The sequence below is a fragment of the Chironomus tepperi genome, unplaced genomic scaffold (assembly GCF_022539635.2).
Source record: "Chironomus tepperi strain 1889 unplaced genomic scaffold, CSIRO-AGI_Ctep_v1 contig_223, whole genome shotgun sequence".
Taxonomy (NCBI): domain Eukaryota; kingdom Metazoa; phylum Arthropoda; class Insecta; order Diptera; family Chironomidae; genus Chironomus; species Chironomus tepperi.
Genome location: NW_027226345.1, coordinates 1,308,772 through 1,329,205, shown reverse-complemented (window position 1 = coordinate 1,329,205; position 20,434 = coordinate 1,308,772). Strand labels below are relative to the sequence as shown.

General features: G+C 29.4%; 2 protein-coding genes across 3 annotated transcripts in view; one reads left to right on the top strand and one right to left on the bottom strand.

The window, feature by feature from the left end:
* haf (leucine-rich repeat and fibronectin type-III domain-containing protein hattifattener) overlaps positions 1-9,477 on the top strand; it is a 97,684-nt gene extending 88,207 nt beyond the window's left edge. The window contains exons 4-11 of one of the 2 annotated variants that reach the window (XM_070640991.1): positions 3,273-3,547; positions 3,993-5,569; positions 5,657-6,010; positions 6,148-6,298; positions 8,458-8,606; positions 8,668-8,771; positions 8,847-9,030; positions 9,128-9,477. In XM_070640991.1, coding sequence (XP_070497092.1) covers positions 3,386-3,547; positions 3,993-5,569; positions 5,657-6,010; positions 6,148-6,298; positions 8,458-8,606; positions 8,668-8,771; positions 8,847-9,030; positions 9,128-9,257 — 2,811 coding nt within the window. In that variant the 5' untranslated portion in view covers positions 3,273-3,385 and the 3' untranslated portion in view covers positions 9,258-9,477. Of the gene's footprint in view, positions 1-3,272; positions 3,548-3,992; positions 5,570-5,656; positions 6,011-6,147; positions 6,299-8,457; positions 8,607-8,658; positions 8,772-8,846; positions 9,031-9,127 lie in introns of both variants that reach the window. The other variant, XM_070640990.1, reaches the window with a different exon arrangement.
* The window catches only part of Rab3GAP1 (RAB3 GTPase activating protein subunit 1), a 50,052-nt gene extending 29,909 nt beyond the window's left edge, over positions 1-20,143 (bottom strand). The window contains exons 1-2 of the mRNA XM_070640992.1: positions 18,772-20,143; positions 18,339-18,511 (exon numbers count right to left, since the gene is read on the bottom strand). Coding sequence (XP_070497093.1) covers positions 18,339-18,511; positions 18,772-20,046 — 1,448 coding nt within the window. The 5' untranslated portion in view covers positions 20,047-20,143. The remainder of the gene's footprint in view (positions 1-18,338; positions 18,512-18,771) is intronic.
* Positions 20,144-20,434: the final 291 nt, after the last annotated feature.

The window sequence follows — 20,434 nt, the reverse complement described above, 5'->3', positions numbered from 1 at the left end:
CAAACCTTAATAAACATCAAGAAAATTTTTAAAACAATTTTGTTCTGGATAAATTCAATTTCACATGACATGTTTTGCTCCAATAATATCCATTGTCCTTCACAATAAGAAAATTACATTTGACACACATTACATTTACAGCATTTGATTAATTATGACAGCAAGAAATAGTTGGACTCATAATAAATCAAGTGTAAAACAAAATGAAGGAATGCATCCATTTTATCTTAATTTTCATGTCCTTAAAAGTGACAAGTGAAACGTAATTTCAAGTGCATTAAACACTACTAGAAACTTAAGATTTTCCTCAGACGTAACATAAAATGTATTAAAGAAAAGCAACTCTTAATAGCTATTATGGGAAATGTCATCATCATGAATAGTTATTATTGCTTTTTTGCTAATAAAAAATCACATTCGAATGGCTTCAAGATAAAATAAGGAAGAATATAGTCAAGTAGGACATACTGAGTGATTGTAATGTTGATGATGATGATGTTTATGTATTTAACTGTTTACTCACATACTCACAAAAAAAAAAGAAAAATAATTTAAGTATGAGGAAAAAAAGGAGCATCAATAGAATGAATTGACGACGAGAGTTGAATGAATAAATGAACGAATGCTGTTATATCTACAATAAAATGGCATTTATATGCGATGAAAGGGAAAAAAAATGGTGAAATCATAGTCGAGCGAAAATGATAAATCACATTGAGGATGAGTGAATGATGAAGTAATGTCGTAGGGAATTTAGTGCTGAGATTAGTTAAATAAAGCGCATTTAAGTTGGTCAGACTCGATTCTATCTTAGCCAACGGATATCCACCTATGGTCAACTCTTCAAAAACTACTCAAAACAGAAGCAGGAAGCAAGACAGAATATTTATGGCGATGACACAGCCACTGCCATTTTCCAGCTTCCTTTTGTTATTCATTACGCTTCATCATAAAGTAAGTGATGGTCCTCGTGGCGCTTTTTTCTTCACAAATAATGTTGTTATAACTCAACAAGAAGGGCAACATTTCACAAAAGCTAGCATTTATATTCTCACATATTAACTTTATAAATTGCATCATAAAAAGCTTTGCCATCATCCTATTTCCTTCCTCCCATTTGAGTCTATTTCACTCACTTATTTCCTCTTTATCAAAATCATCATTTCGTATATAATCGTGTTAAAAGCTCACTCTACCCTACACATATATATTCAATAGCATAAACTGAGGAGGGATGAGAATGCACTGCCTCTGCGATAATCCTCGACTTTGCTTTTTTTATTCACTCAACTTTATATCTTTTTTTCTTCCATAACATTTCACTTGCTGCGATTTTTTTTACGCTGAATTCCTTTTTTTCCATTCATCAACATGGCAGTAACTTTTTTCTTCATTGAACAGATATGATTGTGAACCGTATAAGATTGTTATGTGATAACAATCAATTTTCTTGCCAATATTCTTTTGGATTATTTTTAAACCCGACTTTGTTTTTATTGAAAGTTTAACAAACATAAAACTTACAAAGCTCTGCTTTGGTCGATGGGGCGAAACTTACTTTATGATAATCGGACATTGAATGTTATCTCTGATAATCAAGTTATTAATGATCACAATAATATGACTTTTATTACAATCAATGTGACATATGCAATCATTTAATTCCCTTATCAACATTCGTTCATCTTTTGAGGCAACAATAAAATAAACAATAATTTTTTTGTGTTCTCAATAAAAAAAATATCAAAAGACATAAAAAGGTCGAAAAATTACAAGACCGATAAGTCGAAAACAACTCAATCATTATTTCAGCACTAGCGCTTTTCATGTCATAAAAAAATTATACATTTTCCTTTTTCATTTCATTTACAAATATTACATTTTTATTATTTAAAAGAGAATGGAGTCGTTGACATGAAAATTATTAATGTGAATGTGATAAAGGAAGCTGTGGATGTTATGGAAAAAAAAGTTCATTTTCTTCTTCCTTAATGATGTGTAAAAGAAAGAAATGTTCAAGATATGGCAACAGGCAAAGATGTAAATGGTTATAAGTCATAAGAAAGTTTAGGATGAAGAACTTTAGAGTCAAATTGAAAGTTAATTTTACATGTGGGATCTTTTGGTAAAGTTAAGAAATGTACTTGTCTATATCAAGACGATATAAAAGCCAAAAGGAATAGTGTGTATAGAAGATTGATCAAACTTGGGCTTCGACCTCAAGACCAAGTTGTTAGATTTATTTATTTAAATTGTTTTGCTTTTTAGTTCAGAAAATGAGCGTATCCATACTCAGTTGATATCATTAACCATGCTCAATTTTATGGAAATACTCATGATCATACTCCTTGTCTGCTCAAGTAAACCATCAAAATAGCTAGAGATCATTTCCCAATCCTTGATGGTTAATTTCCTTTCTATTCTAAATTGTCATCAACATTTATATTAAAATCTCATATACGCATCACCATTCTTAACTTCCTTCCACATCCACACCTCCATCCAGACATTATTTTATGCACACAATTCATTTTCTTTTTATGACAATGCCAAACACAATTAAATCCTCCGGGATGTAAAAGATGATTGATGAGTTTTATCCCTAAGAAAAAAATATGTTGATCTTTAGCGCTTTTGTACATGAAAAATCAAATCTTTCATTTCTTCTTATCATGTTTGTGCAATTACATTAAATGTCTCTTCGCGCTTTTTGAATTTAACATGATCATAATGATAATGACGATGTTGAATGTTTTCTTTCTCTCACAAAAATATTCGCTCCAGCAAGTAGAATAAATGTGTGATAACAGTCACAAAGAAAGTAAGCAGTGATGACTACAGTAAAAAAAAATTAATTAAACATCGAATGTGAAAGTGAAAGGGTGTGGATAATGATGAAGTTGTAATAATTTTAATTATTAAGTCACTTACAAGAGCATGAAGCTTCAACACTTTCATTCTTTATCGTATGTATTATGTGCTCAAGTCACTATTTGCATTACGAAATTGGAAATTTTTTTGACTTTGTGGAAAATTGGCTTTTTGGTGAAAAAGTCATTAATTCATGGAAATGTAAATGTTTATGAGGCAAATTCTTTCCGAATTAGAAATAATTTTAATTATATTTTAACACGATGAAAAATGAGTTGCCTGCCAGAGGTTTCACTTTCAGTTGTTTATGCTTTATTTCACTCTTAAGAAGATGATTTTTACCGAGAAATTGTCAAGCACAAAATTTATAACTCTCAATTTTTGTTTCTCTTTATTTGCAGATTTACATAGTAAACAACAGAAAGCTTTGAACATAAGGTTTATATCAACAGGATAAAAATAAAGCGATTTTTCTATATTTTTAAGGAAAAAATAACAGCAAACAGGTTAAAAAATGACATTTCACAAGCGCTTTATCTATTCAATATATCTAATTGGATTACTGCTGGTGGAAATTATTGCCCAGTGTCCCTGGCATCGCGATGTGCCAGATCTACAGACATCGTGTTTATGTGCCTATAATTTGGGTCAAGAATTATCCGTACAATGTGATCAAGTAAGTTATTCCTTTAAGAATTCATGCTTCAAAAAATTATGCTGATTTTTGCAACAAATCGGTATTGTAGCTCTAAGTATTCTGTTATCTTAAATGTCATTCCATTCATAAAAAAATTATTTTTATAACAATACATAATTCATTTTACATGAAGCATCATCTCCAACCCTCATAAAGTAATGAAAATCCCCTCTAAGCTGTCGCATTTTAAGTTATTTTTGTGCTTATCGCTGTTGCTGCATTATATCCTTCTCCTTTTTCACTGTGTGAGGAGAGTCCATCCTCAGTTATACCAAAAAAAAAAGTGACAGCAATTTTTCTTCAATTTCATCATGCTCTAATTAATTTTAATTTTTTTCTTCCTTTTGTTGTGTTTTTCATGTTTCCATTATTATTTTTAAATCCTAAATTTCATGTTTTTCCTTTCTTCTTTTTATTATTATAGGTTGACTTCCCTGTTTTAGTTGCTGCCTTAGATAAATATGCTAGAACAACACCATTAGATTTACTTTATATAAATAATTCAACAATTAAAGTTTTAGAGAATAACATTTTTTCAAACTTAAAATTGCACAATGTGCAATTGAGCAGTTGCAAGTTGAAGCAAATTGATGATAATGCATTTGCTGGACAGTCAGATAATTTAAAGAATTTAAATCTTCAAGATAATTTGCTCGAACAAGTTCCGATACGTGCATTAGGAAATTTAAAGAAATTAAATTTACTTGATCTATCGAAAAATAAGATCAGTTCAATACCAAATGATGCCTTTAAAGGCTTAACAAATTTAGCAACATTAAAGTTAATGGATAATAATGTGACATTGGAGCGTTATGCATTTCGTGGCTTAGAAAATTGCCTAAAAAATCTTAATTTGAAAGGAACGAAACAGAAGCGAATACCAGAAAGTGTAAGGGGATTAAAGACTTTAGCATTTTTGGATTTATCACAAAATGGCATACGAGAATTGCCCGGTTTGGGTGGCATACGAACATTTGAAGGATTAGATTCACTCACTGCACTCAATTTAGAGAGAAATTTAATACAATCGTTGAGTGAATCAGCTTTATATGGAATACGAAAAACATTAAGCTCCTTAAGTTTACTTAACAATCTTCTACCCGATTTTCCAGTCGGTGCGATTCATTCACTCAAAGAATTACGTGTTTTGGACATTGGTTTCAATTTACTTACAACATTGCCTGAAGCCGCTTTTCGCGGAAATCCTGCTGTTACCTTATTAGCACTTGATGGAAATCCTCTTAAGACAGTACCATTTCAAGCATTCGCTCATCTTAATAAGACATTACGTGGATTGTCACTTGGTGGACGTTTCTTACATTGTGATTGTAAACTTCGATGGGTTGCTGAATGGATACGAAATGGTGAATTACAAGTAACATCACGTGAACGAAATCCACAATTTTGCGGAACACCAAATCGTTTTAGAGAGAGAGGATTTTATTCAATTCAACCTGAGGAATTAACATGTACAGAGAATGATGCTGGAAATGAGGGGCCAGTGGGTGTTATTGACTCTCTGATTCCAAAGCCATTTTCAGCAGCACCCACACCATCATCAACCACACTTTTCGTAACTCCATCAACAATAGCCGCATCAGCATCAAATCAAAATCAACAAATAAGCCGATCATCCATAAGGCCATCATTTACAACCACAACAACTATTTCACCAAGTGCTTCATTCTCACAAAATATTTCGAGTAGTGTAAATATCATTGAGACAACAACAGCACGATTATTTACTTCTGTTGGAATATCACAAAATCAAACGATAACAAACCAGCCACTAAGCGTAACAGCATCATCATTATCAACAACAAGTGCATCTGTGTCGACAACAACAACAACAAAAGCACCATCGAAAAATTCTAATTCATGGAGACAAAATTCAAATCAACCCTCACACAAACAAAGACCACCACTTGTTCTCGGTTATCCACCACAACGAGGACAGCAAATTGATGATTCAAAAGAGATTCAAATCAAAAATGCTTTCAGGTAAGAAACTTTGACTTTTTAGAAAATTCACAAAAAAAAGAAAAGCTCATTAAATACAACAAAAAACTTAATACCACTTCCTTTCAGTCGACATGATAATTCAGTTATAATACAATGGGATTCAGATACAACAAATATACTCGGCTTTCGTGTGGTTTATCGTCTCTTTGGTGATAAAACCTTCAAGCAAGGACCACCTTTAGAATCAACAGAACGTGAATTTAAGATTAAAAATGTACCAAATTCAGAATGTATTATTGTATGTGTTGTATCACTTGAGGATGTTTCCATTACACCTGAAAATGTACCGCATTCACAATGTCGTGAAGTGCGTACGATAGCAGCACAGACATCAAATATGGATAAGATTACAATTGCCGCAAGTGCTGCTATATGTGGTACAATCATTATTGCTGTTATCATCTTTATTGCTGCCAGTCGGTACGTTGAAATAAAAATCGTTTTTCGCCTTGTTATTACTTATAATCATCATATTATGTTACACTGAGCATAAATCATGAATCGTGAACTTCTTTTGCCTTAAACCATTTTTTTTATTATTTTTTCTTCCCCTCTAGACGACGATCAAAGAAATTACAGTCATTACATTCATCGTTAAAGAGTCCTTTACCAATTGCTGGTCTTCCTGTTAATTGTTGTGCACCAACACCAAGCCCGAATGGACCACTCGGATCATTGGCCACATTACAAGTCTATAATTCCCATAAGGTAAACACAACTGATAATCATACTAATGAAATGGATATAAGGCCTTTAGAGAGATTTCGTAGCTTAACTGATTCCGATAATTGAGATTTTTAATGTAGATGCTAGGATGTTGTAGGATGTTGATATTATTATTTTATATATTTTCGTAAATTCATTAGTGGTTGTGGATAATGATTTGGGTAAAAATGTATTGAATTTCGTTTACACGGAAAAATATTTTTGACGAACATTTGAGATATAAAAATTTATTTTGAGTGTAATGAAGGTATCTGGATGGATATATCTTAAATTTCATATAAAATTTTGCTCTTCGAATGTAAATGTAGGAAGTATTATTTTAAGGTAGATATTAAATTTTTTTTACTGCTTATTAATATTCAATAATAAATTTTTAGATGTAACTCATGCTTTTTTAATAGAAAATTTAACTTTTTAAGAAAAGAAACATACCAAATTTAATTATTAATTATTTTTTATCATTTTTGTACGTAATTATTGTATAACAAGAAAAATCCTTTATGTAAATAAATTCGATTAAGAAAGACAAAAGAGGACAATTTGATGAATGAATTTAATTATGTGGAAGCTATTAATGAGAAGTCCAGATAATGTAAATACATGATATTTTCGAAGGAAAATAATTAAGAGATTCAGGACGCAAATATAAACATACAAGGACACAAAGAAAATGTTAACAAATATTTACATAGAAATGCTTGTGGCTTTGCCGTATTTGCTTCTTTCTAAATTTACTCATCTTCTTTCACAAATTAATCAATTCTGAATCATGCAGAGTTTGAAAATAGATACACAAGAATGTATGTTGATGAGGATAACGTAACATGTCGTATCTCACTACTCAACCTTTGATATCATCAGCATCAATATGTCTACGATAATCTTTCATGTAAAACATCAATTAAAATTCCAAGGGAAACATCTGGGTTAGTCGACAGACATTTTAATGATTCTTTGTTATTTGAACAGGATCATTTAATGAAAATCAAAGGTTATGTCAAAAAAATTTTAATTTTATGAGATTTAGTTCCGAAATTCAAATTAATTTTGACATGAAGAAGGATTGACAAGGTTATAGATCATGACATAAGGTTCAAATCATAAGACAACATACAGTTCTATCGTTGCTATCGAGAATCATATGCTTTTGCCTATTAATCTAAGTGATGGTGATCCCATAAGTGTTCAAAATATTTATCCATATCCAAATTAAAGGTAAAGCCCAATAATCTCAATAAAACACTATTAAATCACGCAAGCTAAGCCAATAAAGAAGTTATAAGCATGTTAATGGCATGAAACGTTATAGCAATTTCTACACCATAGCACGATTAACACATCAATAAAGGAAAAATTTCTAATCAATTGCATCTAATTTAAAAAATATTTATAAAAACTTTTACTTCTCCCAGTTTTCTTCAAGAAATTCATTTTCAAAATCATTCGCACGTGATTTAGAAGACAAGTAAAGAATTACAAGCAATTTTCTATTTTAATTGCCACAATTAAGCTAATAATTAACTATCTGAAATCGTCACACCTTGTTTAACGAGACAATAGAGGAAAAAATTTAGACTAATCATCATCATCATTACAATATTCATTGAGCATTTCTCTTTTCATTATTATCATCATCATATCACGACTGATGTACAGCATGTCTACCGAATATAAAAAAAAATTATTACACTTTCTTTAGCATATAAGTCGATAGCATAAAACATAGAAGATATAGTAATAAATAGTCATCATGTAAATGATCACGTGCAAACACAAAAATTGCGCTCATTTCATCATCACACTCTAATTAATTTTTGAAAAAAAAAAATGAAAAAAGAGCGAATTGAATTCAAATGAATTGAAATTATCGCACTAGACAGTCTCATTGCTGTACTGAATTAATGAATTTCAATTAAAATTATATTTTCTATGTCGCGTGTTTGAATCAAATTTTATATATGTAAAGAAATTGAGATTACTTTTAACTAACTAACAAAAAACCTTTTAGATCTGTGATTTGATTTTTAACAAATAACACATTATGTATGTTACTGCACGCAAATTACTATTATGTTTTGTTATTTGCATACAATTACATAAAAAAAATTAATTAAAATATTTTTTGTGATCTGAATATTTAGGATTGGGATCAAGTTTCTGCATATAGCGGTCGCTCAATACCGAGACCACGTGTTTTCCAAATGGACCAACCAGCAAGTCTGAATGATGATTTACGCAGCCATATTTCGCACTTTTCAGCGATCGGAGGATTAAAGGCATCTAAACCGAGGTAAATGATTGTGAAAAATATTTTATTAGGCGTGATTCAATAAATCTCAAAGTTATTACAGATCAATTGCCGATGGTCAATCGCATCACAGTTTTACAAATCAGTCGCATCATCGTGGATATCTTAACTCAGCATTTCCAACCAATTTGGTCAATTCGAGGCCGGGTAAGTTATTTAAGTAAAAAATACATGTCCGACCTTTATAATGAATTTTTATTTTTTTTTTCCATTGATGCTTAGAATTGAGACAATCGCGCAACTCTTTAGCTGCAGCATCTGAGAGAATGTCTCGTGCTTCTTATGCTGGATCAATACACGGTGCACCACAAAGTATCGCATCATCGACTCGTCGCACTCGACCACGTTCACGTTCACGCGATCATCTAAATACAGCTCATTTGCATTCAAATCGTCCAAGTAGCCGGTGAGTTGATTTTATGAACTTTTAACAGATTTTCCGAACATTCCTCAAAATTAGGCAACTTGAAAATCAAACTAATAAAATATTTCACCCTAAACAGATTCTCACAAACTGGTTCAACACACAATCTAAGCAATTGTTACGACACCTCAGACAATTGGACGGATAATGATATGGAAATTTATATGACAAGAAATGCAACAGCACGCACCGGTTTGGTACCATTATGAGGAAGGCTTTTTATCTCCTGATATATTGACGTTTTACTTGATCTTGACAAAGTTTTCTGACATTTGGATTCCTACGATAGGGAGCATCAAAATACACCTATCGTAGCTAATGACAATTTATTATTCTTTGTATCATTGAGTGACACGTCATCATCCATGCCTTTAAATTTATTTAATGAATCATCTAATCAGCATAATGATTATGCTGCTATCAATAATAATCAACATAATGATGATATTCATAATTTAATCTTAAGTAGTCTAAATATTAATAAAAATAACAATAATAATAATGTTAAAATTAATAGTTAGAAGGAAAAAAAGCAAGCAAAAAATTTTCTTTTTTGTTATATTGCAGCATAAATCTTATGATAATTATAATTTTTTCCTCTTCGTTTAATTGTTATGAGAATAAATAGACAAAAAACATATCTTTTTAATTTCATAACAAGTTGAATATGATAACTATGCGGAGATAGAGGTACACAAGGAATTAAGACATTTTTAAATAAAAACTTAGAAACGACAAAGACAGAAAAATATTCAAGGAAAGACTAAAAGAATTAATTAATTTGTATAAAATAATAAACTTTCCGCTTCCTTTTCTCAACAAGTCGATTTAATGGTGCTTGTGGATGAACATTTTGTAGAGAAAATAATCCAAAATGCGAAGGGAAAATGTTGATAATTAAATAAATATTTATAAACAGTTTTTAGATAAACTAAAAAAAGGGGAGTCTGTGGTTTGAAATTTATAGATTTTGATAAAATTTAGTCAATTTAAAAAAAGAAATAAGTTGAACTCAATTTAGCAAATTTAAAGTTTTAGCTGATGAAACTTAGTTAAATTTTTAATAAATTGTTTAATAAATTCAAGTTTAAAAGCTATAATCTCAAAAATACACCAAAACAAATTAAAAACTCAAAATTTCAAAGCACACACCCCCTTATCAAAACATTAAGTGGAGGAAATGAAGAAAACTAAGGACAACACTTGACGACACTATTATAATAGTTTTAATTTCTATGATAAAGTGCTGTTCAAGGACTTTTTATAGCTCTCCATCTTTTTCTCGTTTTCACAATTTTCATTGAATGTTGAGAGAGGAAAATTTATTCTAAATTGATATATAAATTTATATATTTACATTTCTAACAATTGAAACTACTGTAGTATAGTGATTAGATGCACTTTTTAATAATGTTTGACAGAATCATAATATTTTTCTATTTTTTCATTCATATAATAAAATGAAAGCTCTGTGTTAAAAGCACTGCAAGTTAAGTAATTGACTCTCTAAAACCTGAACTAAAAACGTTAGTATTTCAAAGTCTAAGTGAGGATGTAGAATTTTTATTTTGAAGAGTTTAATTGCTTTTCGCATTTATCTTCATTACTTCAATGAAAAAAGCTTTTAAATTTGTTAAATTTTTAATGGAAAATGTTGTGCATTTTTTATTGCAAATTTTTAAATTGGTTCGAAAATTTAAAAAAATAAAACTTTTCCATTTTTGACAAACTGCCTCGAGTATTGGAAAATAATTGACTCTAAAAATTGTTTAATAAAAACTTAAAAATTATTCTAAAAACCAAAAAAAAGCTAAATCTAGTAGAACATGTCGTGAGACAAATTTCCATAGACAATATAACTCAATTTATTTTGAATGATAAAGCTTCCTTTTATATTTCCTAAACACAAAAAAAAATATTGTTTCTATTAAAGAAGCAAACTTTATCAAAATAATTGAGACGAAAAAGTTCTCTTGTAAATTTCTGTTCATAAAATATAAAGAAAAACTATTCAACTATAGCTGAAAAACTATGAGAAATAAAATATGAATATACATAACAGTTTTTATCATGTTCGGATAAAGGGTTAAAATAAATATTCAAGGAAAAAAAAAGTTTAAATAATAAAAATGCGAGCAAAAAAGAAAATTTTTTCATATTCAAAAAATCGTTAAAAATTCTGTAAATGATGATAATGATAACATATCATGTATGTCATATATAAAATTCTTGTGTAAATGTAAATATTAACTTTTTATATTAATCGATAAAAATTTCATAGTTTGTAAGTTAAAATCGCGAAAAACAAAAAATCCTTAATAACAAAGTTTTGTTATCATTCCATTAAAGTTTTTAATGTAAATTTTTTTATACAATTATGAAAATTTAATCAAAAGTTAACGAATTTACTTAAAAGTAAAATAAGAACATTAAATAACAGGATGAGAAAGTTTATAAGTTAACAAAAGATAAGAACCCGAGCAGTAAGGACTTTAGTGGGGTAAAATTAGAATTATAAGACCTAAATTGCCTTTTTTAACTTTATTTTAAATTTGAAAATTTAAAAAAATTTAAATTAAATTAAAAAAAAAAGATTTAAATTAAATTTTATATCAAATTTTTTATTATTTTGTCGCTACTCCTAAAATTCTGGGAACTAGACTAGATAATAATCAATTAAATTCCAAAAAATTTGTCAATTATACATTATAATTTACCACCTAATCACTCAAAAAACTCCCACATAATATCTATACTGCCAGGGTGAAATCAACTGAACAACATAAAGCATAATGAGCATATAAACCAACATTATATTCACATATTCATAAATAAATTATTAATGTCATATTATAATATGAATTTAATCATAAAAATTGTGTCACATACGGCAATTTTCACCCTCACAGCTCTGCAAAAATTATGATATACACGAAAAAAAAAATAGCATTTTAACTCTGATTTTGATACGAAAACGCGAAATTAAAAATTCATAAGCATTAATAATTTTTTATTCATTATTATTTTTAATTTTTTTATTCAATTTATGTCATAAAATCGAATAATTATTAAGTAAGTATTGGAATAGTAATAATGAGAAAGAAAAAATAATAAAAATTCTGTTTATAATTTCAATTTTTTTGTTTATTTTTTTGTTTCCTTTACTTTTTTGTTTAATTTAGTCGAGATTTTACGATAATTTTCATTTTCTGTACATCCACAAAAACTTTTCCGCTCTCAGTTGATTCAAAGTAATTAAATAAGAAATGAAAAAAACATGAAGAAATTAAAGTTGCACAAACAGCTTTTATGTTTGAAATGAAACATTAAAGAAACTTTTTTTGAGGAATTGTTAAATTAATGCATTTGAAGTTTCGGAAAGGAATCTCATTTTGGAGCAAGATTTTATGTTTCAAAAATTATAGCACAATTAATTTTATTAAGGAATCCTTAATCTTTGAGTCGAAAGTTTTTGAGTTTTTAATTTCCTTTCAACTTTTATGATTATGTTTGACAAATTTGAGTTGAGCATTTAAACTCCTTAACTTTTTAATTGATAATTGGTGTAAATTTCAATTACTTAAAGCTTTCCGGTAGAAGTTTAGAGAGAGATTTCAGGGTAAACCAACAAAAGATTCATAAGAAGTTCTTCAAAGTATTCTTATAGCAGTTATGAATTGAGAAGGTTTGGCTCCTTCTTGGAGGATTGCTAAACGGATCCTTGCTTTGAACAGTAAGCGCATCCTTGAAGATACAAATCATTTTCTTTCACAACAACAAAAATTCAATAAACCATCTAGACAGAGAATATTTCCTTCCGAAAAAAAGAAAGAATATGTTGATGCCACAAAAAAAACTTCAACAATTCCATTCATCTCAAAGCCACAAACTTTTCCATGAAGAAGAAAAAAATTAATTTTCATTCTCCTCATTTTCACAACATCAACAATATCGTAATGGTTAACTAGATTGCAAATGCAAAAAAAAAAGTCCTAGCATTTGTGGAAAGTCTTAATAGAACGAGGAAGCAAGCAAGCTACGAGGATTGATAAAAGAAACAATTCATCACCACATCACAGACTATTATCTTTCCTCTTTTCAAGCTACATTTACTACTTATGCTGTAGCTGTTCCAACTACTATGTACCATGTATATCCAGTTCTTTCTTCAAGTCTTTTAAAATGTGCTTCAACTATTCCACTTGATGAATTGTTATACTTTTTTTCTATTTGCTTATGCACGAACAAAGGCACATCATAGAAAAATAAGGATGAGATGAGAGTACAGTAAAAAAATTAAGTATCGCGAGAGTCATGAAACTGCACATTTTTATCATGACTATATAAATACACCGTCACTATGTGTGTATGTGGCAGCGCCAACATTTGTGAAAAATGTGAAAAGTGCTTACAATTATTTTCACCAGCTTGCCATTTTTTTTGTTCTTGTTCTTTTGAAGCACAACTATTTTCACGCTACAAAAATGTTGGATATAAAAAAATGTGTAAAAGCACACTTCATGTCTCAAGAATTCTTCATTCATTAATTCCTTTTTTTCTACTCTCCACTTCTAATTATTTATAATTCATTTGACAGCCAGCATGAGAAATACATTCCTTTGCATTTTCTTCCCCTTTTTATCCTGCTTCTTAGTTTTCTTATAATGAAGTTCTGTCGAGTCATAAGGAAGTGGAAGTGGTGGAATTTTTCTTTGTATGTGCATTCGTTTAAGGCACTCCAGGCCTTTGAAGTTGACTCTTTGTAACAATAAATATTCATTAAAATGTGACGTTTCTTATTGCTTAATGTTGTAAAAAAAATAAAATAAAAGCCAAAAATTGAACATCCTTTCCATCTCACTTGCTACACCAACCGCTCATTCCCATGCATATCTTCTGTTGCTGTTATTGCTTAATCCTTTGAAGATTCCTTTTTTTTTTCTTCTCTTTAATTCCTAAGCACATTCATATATACATTTCATAGATATTTTCAAGTAAGAAGTTTAGTTGTCTCTTAATAATTCAAGAACAAAAAAAAAGTATTAATATGAAGAAGCTAAAACCAACATGAAAATAATGATGAGCACTTATCTCTTGTTAACTCCTCCGCACACTGTCACAAGCACAAAAACAGACAATATTTTCTTTTAGCTAATTTTCCCAATGGATGTGACGCGTTTGTGTCCTTTTTTTTGGTCAACCAGACATGACATGTTTTGAGTTGTCATAGACATGTTGTCAGTGACCTCAGATTTAGAATTACTCTCAATGTTTTGTGAAGCTTTTGAAGCGATTATTAGTATGTAAGGATAGTGTGCAGTAGTTTTTGAGGTGACATTATGGTTTAGTGTCTCGATAAAAGCCAAAAATTGCCAATTTAAAGATTCAATCGCAAGCCCAGCATAAAGACTGGTTAAAAGTCGGATTCAGTGTAGAATAGACAGCAACTAGGCAAGACGATGTGTCAGGTTTCTCAATAATTCCAGGAAAATTTGCCCTGGGACCCAATTCAAAGTTATACTCTAAAAATTATTAAAGCAGCACTATTAATGAGTTGAACTATACGCTCAACTCTGATCCATGCCCTCCCTCAGATGACATCTAAAGCTGGCTTCCGTCTGCCAATTGCCAATACCAAATACCTCTATCGGCAGTTTATTTTCAAGAAATCTTAAGGCTACCAAGAGCTTTTTTACAATCCGGAGTCGGATATAGTACATTCAAAAATTTTAATTAGAATCTCAATGCTCCACTGCCAGCTGCATCCCACAAAATTGTCCAAACTTGCTCCTGATTCTTTTTATCTCTCATATCTACAATGAATTCTCATTAGACAACTGTTTTATGAAAATAAAAAGCTTTTTATTTCATTTGCTTTTTTTTTCCTTCTTCTCATGATGCGCTCTTTATTAATTTTATTACTTTCTTAACGCTCGAAAGGGTGACGTAATTCTGTTTCATTTTTTTCCCTCCCTTTTTTTCTCTTCCTCAAAACGAAAAGAAAGTTTTGTTTAAAATACGAGAAACTTTATCGTTTTTCACGAAGAAGAAGACGAAACAAAAGAAATGGGAAAATCTTATCGTAAGTAATGAGATGTAAATAAACTGAAAAATATGTATGTACACATAGCACTCTATTACGTTGCATATAAACTGTATAAATTTCACTTCATCTCTTTTTTTTTGCTTATCCCTAAACAGTTTTCGGAATATAAATAACCAGAAGAAGTTCTTTACAACAATTGTTATAACAAATCTCTGTAAATCTTAAAATTTTATTCTTTATGAGCTTTTTTTTAAAAGCTTTTAAATTTACGCGATATAAAAGTTGAAGATGAAATGTGGTGAGAAGCAGAAAAAGGGGAGAATTAATGTTAAGGAAAATTCATGTCGATTTGAAATGTTTCTTCTAATTAGCATAAAAAAGTTTTTTTAATGATGAACGAAAAGAACATTACAATAATTAGCATAATTTAATTAGAAAGCTCTTAAAGCTTTTTTGACCTTCAAAACTTCTCTAATTTGTGAGAATTAAATATTTTTATATGTTAGGTGCTAGACTCATTCACATCATTCTGTACAACATTTCACCCCTCGCATAAAACTTTAAAAACCACCGACAAAAATAACGAGAATGGGAAAATCTCATAGCGTAAAATATTACAGACAGTGGGAAGAAATAGAGAAATAAATGGTAAAGCTATTGTGTGATAAGATAGTAAGACGCTTTATATTGTATTAATCATGCGGAAAACATTAATAATAGTCAATTTAAATTTAAAAATTCTAAGAAAATTTTAGAAAATTTAAAATTTTAACGGTTTTTTAAAATTTGAACTGTTAGCAAATTTTTTAAAATTTTGCATGGTTAGAATATTTAACGAATTTTTTAAATTTTAACCAAAATTAAAATTAGGCATTAACAATTTTTTTTTGAAATTTGAATTTTTAAAATTTAAATTTTTAACGTTTTTTCAAAATTTGAATTTTTTGAAATTTGAGAATTAAAATTTGAAATTATAAGCTTTTTTAAAATTCATTTTCTTAGAATTAAAATAAATTTTCCATGATATTTCATGTTCTTAACTTAATTTCAATTACCAAAAGCCAAAATGAACTTCCAACCATTCATCAAAAAGCTGCAACCAAAAAGTTTCAACGTGCGATAATAAAGCGGAAACTGTTTTTATTAGCAATAATTTACGAAGCAAATATTTTATCGTAGTACCAGTTTTTCAAAGGAAAAAACTTAACTTATTCATAAAATGAATAGAAGTCGGAAGGAAAAATTTAAAATTCACACAAAAAAAAAGCTCATTCTTATTTCACGAGAAAGAAAATGTAATTTATAGTTAACTGAGTAACAAGTCTTAGAGCGACGCGAAGGATATAAGTTAACAATTGAATATTAAACTACGCTAATGTTGAATGCTTCTTTTATTTCATCTTATTCTCTATGATTAATGTTCTTTCATATCCTCTATTTAAGTGAAAAGAATTGAATTATTGCAATAATAATGAATTTATTTAAGGAACGCGATATAAGTGAATATTGTAAACATATTTTTTATTGAATAAATTGAATTTCTAGCCATGATTTCCCTAGCTGATATCATGGCAAAGTTAGAAATTGCATAAATGAAAACACAGTTAAGAGTTAACAGATCTAGATTGATAAGGAATAATAATAAATTCGTGTATAAAGAAAAAATTGAATGAAATCGTAACGAATTAACGATAAATTGTATTATAAAATATATTAAAATTAGTTATTAATTTAAGCTCGTATTGTAAAAATGTACAGAAATATAAAATTAATTTTTAACGTTTAAATGAAATTTAAATTGTTTAGTTAAAATACTTACAAATGTTCTTATGAAATTGTGTGGTTTTGAGAACAATTTTTTTAAATTTAAAAATTCCGTTATAAATTATTGATATCATTTCTAGTTTAATAAAACATTTCCTTAATAAATAACGAGAACAGAACACCAATATACTAACGAAAGTGGCAAAAAAATAATATAAATAAATCACTGAATATCCACAAAATAAAATGTTATGCAACTTTAAAATCTAAATCAAATATATTTTCAGTGGGAACAATAAAAATATTTATGATTTAAATAAACTCGTAGGTCAATACATATATAGTACATAAACTAGTGCGAAAAATTTATTTCAGTAGAGTCTGTACAATTGGAAATCATAATTCATAAAATATTTCTACGAGGAAGTTATGTATGCCCGCCACACACACATAATTCATGAATATTATAGCTATCCACATATATACATAGCAGAAGTGAAATGAAAATTCTCAACATGATCATATACCGAAAACAATTTAAAATGTCAGAAAATAATATGAAAAGATGAGAATTGTTAATATATTCTCCTCCTTGCTATTCATTATATGAATCAAACTAATTGAGTAACTTATAAAAAATTATGCAACATTTACAATGGGGGTCATTCAGAAATGATGTCAATCAAAAATAATCAAATTGAATAGTTGCATTCAAAGTTGCAAAACAGGCACCTGTCACAGGCAAAAACAGTACAATTTCTTGATAATGTGAATACTTTTTACAAAACCATACAAATTATCAAGAAATTGTACGGTTTTTGTCTACGACAGGTGCTTGTTTTGCAACTCTGAGTGTATTGATAAGTTTTTAATAATTTAAATAAAAAATATTTTAGATTTAATTAATTTCTTGGCCTTTTGGACTAAAATATAATTATCAATTTTTAAAAATTTAAAAACCGTTAATTTTTGAATTTTGCAGAATTTTTCTAACCAAAAATTTCCAAAATCAGAAAATTCAAAATTACTTTATTTTAAAAAATTCAATTCAATTTTAATAAAACTGCAGCATCATTACTTTAATCCTTTAAATTACACTCATACTAGCCACAATCGAATGACCCCCAACATGAAAAAAGATTCCAATATTCTAAACTAATTGTCATATTATAAATATAAATATAATTAAACTTAACATAAGCAAAAACATTAAGATAAAGAAAATATCAAAAGTGATTCTTAGTTAAAATTTAGTGATATTGCACAAAATAAGAATAAAAATAATAAAATTAATTTGTGCACGCATGAAATGTTTTTAGGAATGACAACAACAAAAAGTGGTTATTAAAATAAATGTTTTTAGAAAAAAAAAATAAACCCTCTTGTCTTTTACTGTTTAATTGAACCGCACACAGCCATTCTCACTCAAACATTCACTCTTTCCAGCTATTTCAGAAAGTAATTAATTGACTGTACTCACCCTGGAATTCGCATACATTTGTCAACACGGTCGCGCATTTTTTGGGAAAATTCTGCCCAAAATTGTGCCACACCACGACGACCGCTATATGATGTGTAAATATTGGCCAACAAAATTGATAGACGATGAACTAATGAATCTGGTATAGCCGACTTTATTTTTTGTGGATTAAACTGTGCGGAATAGAATTTAATGGAAAATTTATTTTATGTGATGAATAAAAAGGTAATTTGAGGAATTTTTAGGTCACATTTTATGGCATTTATGGCTGTATTTTGAATGCTTAACTAGAAAGTGATGGAAATGCACAAATTTAATGATTGGTATGAGTTAAAGTCGTGTACATAAGAATCCAACTACTAAGATATTTCAGGCCATTCCAATGTCAACAGAACCAGCCATACATGACCAAAAACAATAAAATGTCACTTACAGGTTCATCCTTTAAATCGCCATATGGGAATTTCTTCTCATCATCTTCATCCGGCAGCAAATATTGAAACATTTTGCTCAATTGCTGCTCATTAATCGGTCCATCAATAGTATACGATCCACCTTCAAGCATTCCCGAAAATCCTGGGAATCTTGAATCATCAGTTAATGCCGAAAATGGATTTTTTGCATCACTCATCCGAGATTTTGCACTTAAAAAGTTATAATATTCAGAAAGAGCTTCTGGTGATTCTGTTAATGTTAGATATTCATGAAGCATGTCAGCGAGATAGCATACTGGCGAATAATCAAATCTTGTACGAATACTCCATTTCTGTGCATTGATTGGGTTGAAATCAGAATAACTTTGAGAGTCAAAAACCACATTTTCACTGACTTGAGGCCATTTGGTGTACAGAATCAATTCATTAACTGGATCTGCAGAAACGCCAAATGGCAAAGATGAAATGACATTGATAAAATCCACAACATCCCAATCATCATTTTCATTCTTCTTGTCGCTTGAATACGTTGCTGATAAAAAGTTCTTTAAACTGTACGATAGACAGACACTAACCATTACGGGATTAATATAATTTACACCAATTTTTCCTTTAAACATATCAAGAAGACCAGATAGATATTTGCATGACGGCGGTGGTGTCTTTAAGTGAGCAATATCAAATGACAATCTCTGTTCGCCTGAATCATAAATTCCTAAATAAACATCCTGTTCATGATATAAAACTTGTATAAATGCTGGAATCTTGCATTTGCTCTCGTTTATAGCTAAGCTTAAAGAGCTTTGTAGCAATTTTATTTGGCTTATTTCCATTAATGGTTTCCGCTTACTCTTTAGAACCACAAAGTCACGTAATCCATAAAATACAGCGACTGGATGTATGTTTGGGGATTTTGGAGCATTTAACACTTCATAATCATGCTTCAAATAGTTCACATCAAGCAAGCTGTAATCATTTTCCTGGCTAGTGAGATCTTGAAATACTTGATTTACAGTCTTCGATGATTCAGTCTCACGTGGCTTTATTTTGGCCTTGTATCTTGTTACTGTCAAGTTGAAATCATTAAACATGACATCTTCAACTTCCTCAGTCCATTCACAGAGCGATAATTCATTTAAACTCAATGGAACTTCATCCACAATTTCATATGTTTCAAAAATATCACCTAATCGACTTATAAATGCCTCGAATTCCGATGCTGTCGAGAAATCCTCTTGATAAAAGTCATCATCAAACACTTCCTCGTTTGTCATCTTTAAAACGTATTTAATTAAGCACAAAAATATGAATTATTTTAATCGCGAACTTGAAAACAATGAAACTGATTTTAGTAAACAAAGAATCGATGTTTTCTATGTTTTTTCGATGTTTTAACATATGATCGAATGATTCCAGGTCGATTATGTTTGTTTACGTTGCACAATTTGTATTGAAGCTCGTTAAATAAGAATGTGTCAGCATGGATTGTGCTGTATTCAAGTTGGTTCTGTTGAATTAGGATAGATAAGAAGTAAATTGTTAGATGACAATATGTATTTGTCTGGGAATTTTAGAAAATAATAAAGTTTTTGTTTGGATCAGCTCGGCAATTTTTTCCAGTACTTTTTAAATTTGAGCAACAAACATTTTCAAAAAATTGTT